The following is a 12,527-nucleotide window of genomic DNA, read 5'->3' on the forward strand; positions in this document are numbered from 1 at the left end:
TGCACCCGGAGAAAAAAAACAGGAAAAAAAAAAAAATTTATGCAGAGATTGAGAACTGGGCCTTCAGAAGAGGATCCGGCATCACAGGACTGCAGCACTAGAGATAACAGATTACATTGCTGCTTGAATATAAGGTTTTAATTAAACACTTAAATCTCAGGATGGGGTCGGGCGCTGCGGCAGCAGCAGACTTCAGGGCTGGCCTCCGGTACTGTCAGCACGGTTCTTTACTGTTGCAGGACTCCACTCCCCAAAACACTTGTACCCGTGATCTGCTCATCCAAAGGTCTTCCTGGCACACAGCAAGGCATGTGCAACGTTAAGGTTATCTCAAGAAATGCTGAGGCTGCTCAGCGGGACTGAGGGTCTCTCTCAGATACCAAAAGATGGAGCAGGTAAGGACCTCATATACATCTTTCACGAGTGTCTAAATAAATTCTGTTGACTTCAGGCTGCATCTGAAATACTCCCTTCGTGTCAAAACAGCACTGATGGAGAAAACAGCTCTGTTCTGTCCCTGCATGATTTGCTTCTCATTCGTACAGGGCAGAGGTAGATTTTTAGAAACAGGAAAGTCCACTACTCAGCTCTGATGGTGCACAGTTCCCACAAGGAATGGGAACGACGAATGTCATTAAAAGGCTGTGAAGCCTCTTTGCCAGAACAAGTGGTATCTGCAAATGCATCTGTTTACCTCACCGTGTTGGCAGGTTTTCTAACCACCGAGATGAAGCACCGCAGTCAGCGGGGTGCTAACCAGGGGCTGGGGAAAGGCTTGTCAAAAGCCTTTGAAGACTGCTAATCAGACCAGAGCTGCAGAGAGAGCCTTACATTACGGGATGGCATTTTCAGTCATTCAGCCCTGCTATGCAAATACAGCTCTACATGAAAATCTGCAGTTCAGGAAACATGCCTGCAGAGCGCTTTTATTCCTGCACCGCTCCAAGGTGAAACACAATGTTGCTGATGGTATACGAAATAAAGTGAAACTGCCAGCAGAGTTTGTTAGAAGTTTAGTCAACAAAGGCATTTGTTCCTGGATGCGTTTTCGCTCCTTAAACATTTCAAGGAAGGATATAAACAGCGTGGGTTTTCATGAAAGAAAACTTACAGTTCACAGTCTCCAGTGCCCTATTACCTTGGCACTGCAACGACCCAAAAAACAACCACAGTCCAGGTCAAGGGCAGAAAACCACCTTTATTTTCCCCTTGTGCCTTGCAAAGAGGACCCTCACTCAGCGGGGTGCTCGGTGGGTTGCAGACACGACTTGTTATCGCCCCTCTGACCTTTCGAGTCCAGCCTGAAACCCCCACTGCCTGAGTCAATGAAGACAAATTCCCAATACAAGGTCCCCAAAAGACATTTTTCCACCCACAAAGGCTGCCTGTGGATGCTGACTGATCTGACTGCCGCGACCCGACTCCCCTTGCCCGGGAGCTCTCCTCCAAGGTGGCTTCGGCAGCGCCGACTGCACCAGCATCGCTCCCTGGGGACCAGTGCTGGGGCGATGCAGGTGCCGCCGGGTACGACGAGCCCGGGCGACCACACGGCGCCTGCTTGTGCCCACGCTGCTGGCAGGGGCTCAGGACAAGGCTTAACGTTGGCACTTCCACACCAGCCCTCCCTCGAGCAGCCAGTTTGCCTACGCAGCCTGCACCGCAGCCCCTTCCTCTCCTACGTGCGCCCACCTTTGCCGAACGGGGAGCCCATCCAGCCCCATGCAGGGCAAGGGGAACATCCTTGATGTCCAGGTGCCTACAGCTGCTTTCCCCGCCAGAGGCAGCACACGTGGACAAGCTTCCCCAAGAAAATAAAATCCAGAGAGCGGAGCAGCCCCAGGACCTGGCCTGGGTGGTGGGACTGAGAAAGCACCAGCAAATCCTGCTCCGTCCCTGGTCGTTCCCTTCCAGCAAGGACAAAACTTGGGCTGGCCAGCGAGTGGCAAAGCCACGGCAGCAAGGCAGGCGCTGGAGCCACACACGTCCCTGCGGGGACACTATCGCACAAACCCAGCCCGGGCGCTGCAGGAAGGCAGAGGCAGGGAGGGCGGCGGGGTACGAGGAGACTGGATGGGGAAGGGCTGGCGGCAGGTGTTTGATGGGGTTGCAGGGTGCGGGCTGAGCTCTCCCCCCACCTCGCCCCCCAGCACCGCTGCAGCCCCCGCACAGCTCCCTGCCTGGGAGCGAGAGCGCCGAGGAATTTGGGGGGATTAATGGGCCGGTAATCCTCCCTGCGGGAGCCGAGAATTAACATTCCCCCGGCCAGCCTCCGCTGCTGACCTACTTCTCCCCATGGGGACGGCGGGATGGGGACACGGCGATGGAGGGCAGTCACCTGGTTTGGGCCTGGAGAAGCATCCTCCCATGGCGCCGGCCGGGACAGGCAGCGGGGACGGGGACGGCAGGCAGGTCAGCGAGGGCGCGGGCACATCCTCGCATGATAAACTGCCCGCTCACGTCGTCCCGGGCTCCAGCCGTCGTTCACGACCTGCGTTGGGTAGAAAAGCTCCGTGAGAACCGGTACCGGCAGGGATGGCGGGGGCCGCAGGGAGGGGAGGGAAAGCCGGTGAGCAGTGCTGCTGCCGGCACCAACAGCCACAGGCAGGAGCCGGGCAGCACCAGCACAATGGGTGCGCGGAGCACTGAGCACCCCTGGTGACCCACGTGACAAGGGGAAAACTGGGGTCACCGGTAAATTCAGTTATGATGTTTATCAATTCAATCATCCTTTAAAAGTTTAAAATTACAAAAACCCTCGTATCATTTATGTTCAGACTTTAATAACTTCCCAAAGCCCTGCCTTTGGAAATCAAATCTCTAAGCACATAGGTCACAGCCCAAATACAATGATTAAACCATAAATACATTTCAGTCAGGTTTTTTTCTTCATTATTAGGTGATGGAAAAAAGAAACCTACTTTTATCGCCCAGTCCTGCAAGTTCCCCCTGTCCAGTAATGCTTATTCCTGCAGAAATCCCATTTGCTTTGGAACACTTATTTATTTGAGAAAGGGTTTTCAATATCAGGCCATTTTGCACCAAAACCCAAATTTGTGTACGATTAAGACAAATTTTTTTTATGTTTAAGTGGGACAGGCAAACCACTTCAAGTTGTGTTTATGTCATTTAGCTTTGACTGACAGTGCTCTCAGATTTCGTACGGACTAAGAATTAGGATAAACCTTTTCGGTCTTATTCCTTGACTGAAACCAGCAAAGATTCATACAACACAACTATCAATAAAATAGAACATTTAATTAATTTTACCCATTTATACTCGTACTTGAACTGATTTACTATGGTTTTGCCATATATTTTTCACAAAGCCTTCCGACACGGGCAGGAAATTAAAACCATTTCCAAAGGATATTTTAACACAGGCAAAGTAAGCTTTTCCACAGCTTAGAAAGTGCCTCAGGATCTCTCCGACGAGAAAAAAATACAGAAGTGCCAGCAGACAGATGCCCAGCACTGCAATTCCAACCCTTTACTTAAGCATCCACTCAAAACACCTGGACGTATCCCCCCGTTTTCAGCTATACCCCTCCAAACCACGCACACTCCTTCCCGTGCACCTTCAGACTCCCCTTCTGCCGTGCACGGCACGACCACCACCAAGTCCCAGGTGCGTGGCAGGAGAACCTTCAAAGCCTGCAGCACGCCGAGTAGCGCAGGCTACAGAGGAAGAAGAGACCGGTGCCTTGCCACACGGTGCACAGCGGACACGTGCCATTTGGTAACGGGCACTGAGGGCACCAGTTTGGGACGGACTATTAACAGGACAAAAAACACACAAAGAGCAGACTACAGACTACAAAGTGCAATCTGACGTGTGCGGAGCCGCTGAACGAGCTCATTTGCAACGGGGGAACATTAAACGGAGCGGGGAAGAGCCAAGAACTCTTCTCGCAAGAGCAAGAGCATCCAAGGAAAGCAGCACACTGATATTTATGCGAGAGCAAATGGAAAAAAATGCCATGCAAGAAGGTGCACGAGGGCAGAAGAAGATTTGGGAGTGCCAGGGAAAAACGCAGCGGAGAAGTCACATGCAGTAACTGCTGCATGGCCCTTTGCCAAAACTGGCAGGAAGAAAGGGAAAATGGCTTTCTATCAGAGAAACAGTCTCAAGCCATTGATGTATCAGTGATACAGGACAACACTTCAGTGTAAAACATATAATAAAATATCACGCAAAGGTTGGCAAAAAAGGAGGCGGGAGGCGAGTGCCAAAGAGGAGCTGGGGGGGACAACCAGGACATCCCCAGCATCAAGCGAGAAGGGAAAGTAAAACTGCACCTGAGTGAGTTCATACCAAACTGAGATGCCGCCGTGAGCAGAACGTGCCAACAAGACATGTGAGCTGCGCGGAGAAAGCTGAAACGATACCGTAAGGTACACAGAGCCTGGGCTTTCTGCCGCAGGGCAACCAGCCCACCCCGAGGTCCACCGCAGCCGACTGACTCACCAGCAAACCGACCCAGAGCCGCCGTTTGCTGCAGCAGAAAGCGGACGCTGTGGCGGCAGGACAGGGCCACGCTGCAGGCAGGCAGTGCCCGGGCAGCACCGCAGCAAGCCCTGGGGGTGCCGCGCACGTGGGGGAGCACAGCGGGGACCCCAACCACCCGGGCAGGTGGCGGGGTGGATGGCAGGAGGGTGGGTGCCGAATGTGCCTCACCAGAGGATGCCTCGATCTTCTCCAAACCCCCCAGAGATGCTGATGTGTAGTGGGATGGCCGTAAGACTGGTTTCCAGCTAGTCCAGCTGGTTTTGGGAGGGATTTTGGGATACCCCATCCCTGAATATCAGCCATTTGTCTGAGATGCCTTTGCTTTGTTCCGACCTTAAAGATGGCAATCTGAAGCCATCCCCTCAGGCCCATTTCACATCTCCCAGCCTCCCCACTGATGGTGCCCCTGGGCCCTTCGGAGGCACAGGCTGACTGAGCCACCCACCACCTCCGAGAGCAGGTCAGAGCAGAGCACAGAGAACATTGCTGGGTGTCCCTCCTCCACTCTGCAGTTAACCAGGCAAAAGCAAAACCGTTCTTGGTAGGATTTCAGCTGACGCTACCAGAGGTGAAGCCGTCTGGCTGCCCACACCCAGCAGTGTTTCAGATGTTTCAGAAAAGTGACCCGAGACCCAGCTGAACGACACCAGCCTGCCCTGCCGTACCGGCTCACGAGACACAACGGGATCATGTCACCACTGCCCGCATCCAGAGGTACCGACCCAGAGCTGGATCCTGCAGGAGTCATGGCCAAAATCTCCTCTCTGTTAGGAAAGGGGAATAAGCTCATATACAACATGATGTAACTGAAGGAGTGAGAGAGGGCTGCTTCTCGTTCCCTTCCTACTCACCCAGCACAAGCCCCCACCCCTGGTCCATTGCTGTCCCCCCCAGCCAGAATCTCTTGAGAGGGGGGTCCTGCCACCCGCCAGGGCAGCTCCATCCCCTCCCCACCCCACTGAACCCCTTCTCTCAAGCCCTGGCCCCACATCTCCCCTCCCCTCCCCACATCTTCTCCCATCTCCTCCCCTGAGTGATGTGGGGGCTCCCAATGTCATCCAGAAGACTGATGTGATCTCCTCGCACAAGGGGCTGGTGGGTGCGAGGCCAGAGAAGGCAGAGGCCACAATGCGGTAGCCGCAGGATCATGGAAGAATTTAGGCTGGAAGAGGTCTCTGGTGGTCATCTGATCCAATTCCAGCTCTGAGCAGGGTGAGATACCGACCTGGATATGACCTTAATCCTGCTTTAAGCTCTGGAGAATGGACCTAATGTGATTCATGACATGAGAGGACCCACTAACACCTGGGGGTCCCCAAGGGTACCAGGCCCTTTCAGGTGGGTATCAGTGGAAGAAGACTCAATAGTCTACAAAGAACAAGAAAATCCATTCTTGGCAGTCAGAGACCACCCCAGAGCTCCCCATTCACACCTCTTCCATTGCTAGATGCAGCACCCATTAGAAATGGGAAGTGGAGATGTTTAAAGATGTTCACGATCTCAACACTTTGGAGCATCCAATGGTCTCCTGCAGGGATGGGGAATGATATCTTTTCTCCCAGGCCTATCCTTTCTGGAGTATTTTGCCATGCTTGGAAGTCCCTGAGATGCTTCCAGGGGAGGGAGGGAAGGGGTTGGGCAGTGCTGGTGTCCCCTGGAGCCACGGCAGCCCCAGGGGACGGGCGGCAAATCTTGCTCACAGACCCAGGGAACAGCCGATCACCGGTTCTGGGGTCAGGAAGGAGGTTTTCCCCATGGGCAGATTTGCACAGGTCCCTGGGGGTATTTGACCTTCCTCTGCAGCACTGAGCACGGCCCCTTGCAGGGCTCCTCAGGGCCATTTCTGGCCAGCGATTCCCTGCTGTTGTTGCAGGACCGAGAGTCCAGCTGTGTCCGTCATCTCTCCGCCTCTCTTCCCCGTGGCAGCTTTGTTTTTCTAGTGTTCAGTCATTTGTAGCATAGGTCTTGTAAGGCAATGTCCTACAGCTCCACGCTCAACAGGAGCTGCTGATTTTTAACTGCCCCTGCATACAATAAAATTTTCTTTTTATTGTATCTCAGTTCTGTTGTCTGCAAACATATGCCTATTTCTGCCTCAAGAACTTTGTCCTTCAGAAGCATTATCAGTTACTGCAGATAGTTTTTGGACTCACAGCGATATTATCACCATTTGAAGAACTCAGCACTTTCTTCTCAGGACATCCTTCGTGGATGTCTCTGAAGAGTCCATGTCAGAGCACGTCAGAGTCATTTCTCTCCTGCCCAGTATAACGACACCTAAAATGGGTCTCACCAACACCCTTGTGCTCTGCACGCTTAGATCTCACCAGCTGACACAACACACCTAGGTCTGAGAGAAGGGCCTATGGCCAGGAGAAAAAAGTCAGTGGAAGCACCTGTACTCGGGGATACCCCCCCCAACAGACACCTGGAGTGTTAGGAAGGTCCCTGATGTCTATCAATAATGGCCTTTTTCTGCCACACTTCCTGCTCAGGTGAGATTCTGGCTGGTCATCCCACATGGCTGGTTTTCCATGTGAACTCTTTATTCTGAACAGAATCGATCTTCAAAAGCAAGAAAGCAAAACTTTCTTATCTATAAGCCTGGACATTCTGCCCTGCGCTCCTTGGTCCCTCACCTACCGCATGCAATGCCACGCACGGCAGGGAACAGAGGACATGCGGCAGCTCCACATCTCCTGGAAGACTCGCTTGTCTGCAAACAGCCTTGCCCGCTCTGCAGAGCAAGGAGGACCAAGAGCGAGATCCGGCTCCACAGGCTGCACCCCCCAAAGCAGGACCACAAGAGGAGGGGGTGGCTGGAGGCTCAGAGCATCTGGTGGCACTGTCCATACTTGAAGGGAAGAGCTGGCTCTGACTCTGGTTCCCGCTGTGGAAAAAAACAACCCTTGATCCCAAGCTGTACCCTATCTACCGCAGAGCTGCCTCCTTGCCAATTCTCCATACGTGCAAAATATTGTTTTTAACACAAGGCCCAGCGGGAACCGTGGAGCAGTCCCAGCAGCAGACCCGTTTCAGACACACCCTGTAAACCAAGTGAAGTGCAGACCCCACCACGGCCTCTCCATCGCGTCCCTCAAAGCACAGCCCGGCCCGCAGGGCAGCCTGGGCTCTTCTCCTTGGGCGCAGGGCACCTTCCCTGCCCAACGAGTCCTGAACTTCACCGGGACCCAGAGCCCTCGTTTCCCACCCTCCTCCTCACCCCATGCGATGGCACCCAGCAGTGGACCCCATCTCCCAGCCCCACGCATCGCCCTGTGTGTCTCCATCCCAGCCAGGTACATACCCAGCCTGACCCACCATGTACCCCCCAACCATGCCACCAGCCCCCACACACCAGATTCACACTCCCAGTGTCCTCCTAAGACAAGGGCTGCCCATTTCTCTTACTTTTCTGGGGATTTGCTCTAGTCTGACTCCCATGGTGATTGCCAGAACTATGCGGTGGGCCACCACCCTCCACCAGGTCCTCCCATGCCTGGCGCAGCAATGTGAGAAAGATTGAAGAGTCGTGACTCCTCGTCCCTCCGTCCCTGATGAGTACACCCACACTGTCCTTCTCCATCGTCTCCTGAAGGTCAGCTCCTGTTTCACTCTTGCTCGCCTACGCACAGCCTCGTGCCCCACTTCTCCTCCATCTCTTTTTGGTGGGGCATCTCCAGCCACCGGCAACGCTTCTCACCTCCACCTCCTCGGCAAGTTTCAGCAGCATCTGCTGCTTTGTGGGCTGAGGCCATTAATACAAATATATAACGTGGACCCCAGGAGTCCCTGCAGCCCACTGGCCAGCACGCCTGCCTCTGCCCAAGTACGCTCCCGCTTCCCAGGAACCCTGGCATGACTCCCAGAACTCCTGCCATGCCTCCCAGCCCTGCCAGGGACCAGGCTTCAGCCAGAGGCCCAACAGCACCCTCCTGCAGCTGACCTCCTGCCCTCCCCAAAAGCAGCCGGTCTCCATGGGCCACCGGTTTGGAGCAGTCCCGGTCCACCCCGGCACAGCCTGGCACAGCAGGAGCCGGCACAGACCACGCTCCCCACTGCGCGGCACGGGCGGTGGTGAGACAGCATTTGGGCTGCAGTTGTTGTCTGAGCACAGCCGCACCTACAGTGTCGCAGAGCCCACAGGCACCTTCCTGACATCTCCACCGCCCTGCTGAGAGCGGCTCCACCAAGCACCAACTGGCACAAAGTCCTGCCGACACCCCGAGCTGCCCACAGCCTCCCTCCCTGCCCACCCAGGGGTCCATCCTCCACCCGTTGCACCACCCTGGGCATGGCCAAGCTGCCACAGCCCACCACCCCGAGGAGAAACTCCCCAGTTAGGCATCAGGAGCTCCGGTTCCCTGCAAGGTCTGGCCAAGCAGAGTCAAACTGCCCCATCTCCAGGACGAGCTGGGCTCTGCTGCCAAAGAAAGCAGGTCTCTCCTCTGGATGCGGGACCCTGAGCACAGCCCAGGTGTGGCCACAGCATCAGGGGTCCCAAGGCCCTTCCCCACACTCCACAGACCATGCTGCATGCTCTGTGTCTTCAAGGCAACACGCAGCAGCCCTGTTCTGACCCCAGGGACGTGCACAGGGTTCGCCTGCCGCAAGAAAAGCCTGGAAAAAGCCAGTGGGCAGACAACCAAGTCACACAAAAGAAAGCGTGATGGGACAATGTTTTTAGGGCAGGGAGAACTTGTATTTTTAAAATAATTTAGGGGTAAAAATAGACGGGTCTCTCTCCTGAAGCTATCACTTTTTTCAGGAATTGCACTACAAAGGGTGAGCATGGGGCTCCCACAACCCGCCCAGCCCCAGCTCCCAGTGCTTCCACAGACCGGCCTCCCAGCACGGGGTGCCCAACCGGGGGGAAGCACCCTCATTAGTGGGCGAAACTAACTGCCTCCCATCCCTCCACCTGAAAGATGCTGCACCCACGGCACCATCACACTGCTCTCAGGGACGGGACGTGCATCGCTGCCCACCCCCTGCCCATGCAGCAGATGAGCCAAACTCAAGGGGGCTGGCACCCCCTTCTCTCCTCTCCCCGGCACCCCAACATCTCCTTTACCTCTCCAGCTCTCTACTCCCTTGTTTCCCCCTGGACAGCTCTCCAGCCAGTTCCCCCTTCCCAACCCTCCTGCTCCCAGTTTCCTGCCATTTCCATACCCATCCCAACCCTGCTGCCCAGCCCCTGCTCCAGGGGTCCCCCAGCTGCTGACACCCCGCGATTCTGACACCGTCACAGCCCCACGGGTCCCCTCCTTCCCCTCCTGCTCCTTCCACCGCCTTGACTCCCCGGGAGCCCCCAGTCCCTGCCCGCTCCTCAGCACACCCCTCCCTGCCAAACCTTCACCTCTGCAGCTGCTTCCTGGTGGGGACCGAGTTTTGCTTTGCACCCACCTGGAGCAAACACCGGGTTTGGCTTTGCCAGGTCGTTTGCTTTCGGATGGCCCCAAGAAACAGAAACAAAACTCACACCGCAAGACGCGGAGAGCAGCTCACAGCCCCGCTGATGGGCTGCACGGCCCCGGCCGAGCGCACTTCGCCTTGTCACCTTGTCGTCAGGCGTTTGTGTCAGCGGCAGCGCAGAGAGCTACAGAGCTGCCGTTTAACGTGCCCCGCCGGCTCCCGAAGAGGCACAGCGGGAACACTGTGTCAGACTGCAATTAGCCACAACCGTTTTACTGACTGCTGCTTCAGCAATTTATGGGCTCCAGGTTAAAGGCTCCTTCGGCAGCACTGTCATTGCCCCCCCTCCAAACACGTCCTCTGCAAGTTGAATTGGAAATATTCTGAAAGTAATAATTAAACGTGAGATTTGGTTCAGATCTCAAAGGTACGCCAATAAAAAGTGCAAATGCTGAAAATTCTCTCCAGGTACAGGCTGCTTGATGCACAAATCAAACCATTTCACAACACAAAAGAGTTTTAATTCTCAAATCACTCTATTACAGGCAGCCAGGTCCTCCTCTTGCTGGCCATCACTGCCGGTTCACGATTGCACAAGAGAAAACCGTGTTCCCTACAGAAGCTGCAAGCAGTGCAAAAGGAGTTTATGATGGCAATGCTTTCCAAGACTAACAGCTAAAGCACACCACCACCAAATTTCAGCTTCCATCCACCGCACTCGGAGTTGGACGTTCCCTCTCACAGGAGGCCGTGCGGTTACCCACGCTTCTGCTAATGCCATTTCCCCGCGCGCTCTTGCAAAGGCAGATTGGCACCTGCGAGCATCGCTCGGGCTGCCTGCGTCTCGCCAGCCCCCAGCTGCTGCTCCGTGCAAGCAGGGTGTTTGCCCAGGTGAGGCTACGGCCCCCCAAAACGGGGACAAACAAACTTGGAGGACACACTGGGGCAGGGGGACAGGGACCCCAAAACCGGGGGTTCAGGCGAAACGCGGCTTCTCCCCCGGCAGCGATCGCAGCCCGGTTTGTCGCTGCTGCGATTTCTTCAGCAACTGCCGCATCTCGAGAGATGCGAAAACAAGCGGCGCTCCCGCACCGCTGCGGCGGCCACCGGCCACCTCTCCCCCGGCCTCGCCGGCAGCTCCCGCTGCAGAGGAGCCTCCGGGTCCGGTGCGCCGCCTCCGCGCCCCCCCCCCCCCCCCCCCCCCCCCCCGGTATGCCCGCGCCTTGGGGCGGGGGGCAGCGGCGGCTCCCACCGCCCGATCCTCCGCACCGGAGGCGCAGACGTCGGTCCTGGGCAGCACCCCCACACCGGGAGCCCCCCCCCACCCCGCCCCCCCACCCCCGGGACGACCTCCGGGACGGGGCCCCGCTGCCCCCCCCCCCGGCACTTACCTGGGCAGCCGCCGCGGGGACCGGCGCTGCGGGCGGTGGCGGGCGCGCGGCCGCCCCGGGGCGGGGCGGAACGGAGCGGGGCGGGGCGGGGCGCGCGGCAGCAGCGGGGCGCGCGGGTCCCCACCGGCCCTTCCCCGTCCCGGGACGCCGCGGCGCGGGGCGGCCGCGCTGGCCCCGGGCACGCAGAGAGGCGCGGAGCGGGGCTGGGCACCGCCGCCTGCAGCCAGGGGTATCGCTGCCGCTCGGCAACAGCCCGCCGGGTCGCTCGCTTTTCTTTTTCCTTCGGGACTGAGGTTTCCCGGCCCTCGCCCCGCAGACGGGGATCTCGTCCCCCTCCTGCCCGGCACGTTTCCGTTCTGCCCAGTAAACTATTTTCCTTCTCTCTCACCCCCTGTTCGGTAGAGCGTCAGCATCTCCGTGTGCCTTTTCTTGTTGCACGCCCCAAATACGTCCTTTACTTTCCCGCTATGACTTTTGAGAACACCCTGGATACGGAGGAAGGTTTTTTTCTCCCCCAGCTCAGACTGCCTCGGGTCACTGCTCTTACACCCTGAGTATACGACTCCCGAGCTCGTCCCGGGGGGTTCAGTGCCCTCTGATGCACAGCTTTAGTTCCTTGCTCCCTGCTGCAAATGGGACGAGAGGCTGAACTGGGCTGTTCACCTGCGGTTTTCACTGCTGTTAAGAAAAACTACCTACAGATGGAGCCTGCGGACGGTGCAGAGCTCATCCCACAGGATGTGGTACTGCTGGCAGCGGGGACCCGTGGCAGCCAAGGGCCACCTCCATTTCCCAACCCGCCATGCAGGATGTTTGACCTCTAATGTGGAGAAACACTCCCATGCAGCTGCCAACCCAACAGCAAGGACTGGGCCTTGGAAGGACTCGATGGATCGCTTTGCAGGGAAGTATCCCAACAGCAAGCTCTGTCAGCCGGCCACGGGTGGTCAGGCTCGGCTGACGCTACAAGCGTACAAGATTTGGGGCATTTCACTGCACCTTGAGGAGCCAAGTGCATCAGTCCCAGGGAGAGACGGCAAGACACCAGCAGCACGGTGGGGCTGCGCTGCCCCAGGAACAGCGGGAGATGCAGCTCTGCCTGCAATGGGGTGACTGGGCCAGGGCAAGGCATGTGGGCAGCCCCCGCCCCGAGGGGAGGCTGTGGGGCCTCCCTTCCCCATAAATACTGCAGAGCTGCTGGGCAGTGCATGCCC

The 12,527-nt window shown here is 56.8% G+C and overlaps 1 protein-coding gene across 2 annotated transcripts in view; it reads right to left on the reverse strand.

Annotated features, from left to right (window-relative positions):
* AIFM3 (AIF family member 3) overlaps positions 1-11,357 on the reverse strand; it is a 46,339-nt gene extending 34,982 nt beyond the window's left edge. The window contains exons 1-2 of one of the 2 annotated variants that reach the window (XM_075769743.1): positions 11,314-11,357; positions 2,336-2,488 (exon numbers count right to left, since the gene is read on the reverse strand). In XM_075769743.1, the coding sequence (XP_075625858.1) occupies positions 2,336-2,366 (31 nt within the window). In that variant the 5' untranslated portion in view covers positions 2,367-2,488; positions 11,314-11,357. Of the gene's footprint in view, positions 1-2,335; positions 2,489-11,313 lie in introns of those variants that run through there. The other variant, XM_075769744.1, reaches the window with a different exon arrangement.
* Positions 11,358-12,527: the final 1,170 nt, after the last annotated feature.

This window comes from Balearica regulorum, chromosome 17 (genome assembly GCF_011004875.1).
Source record: "Balearica regulorum gibbericeps isolate bBalReg1 chromosome 17, bBalReg1.pri, whole genome shotgun sequence".
Taxonomy (NCBI): domain Eukaryota; kingdom Metazoa; phylum Chordata; class Aves; order Gruiformes; family Gruidae; genus Balearica; species Balearica regulorum.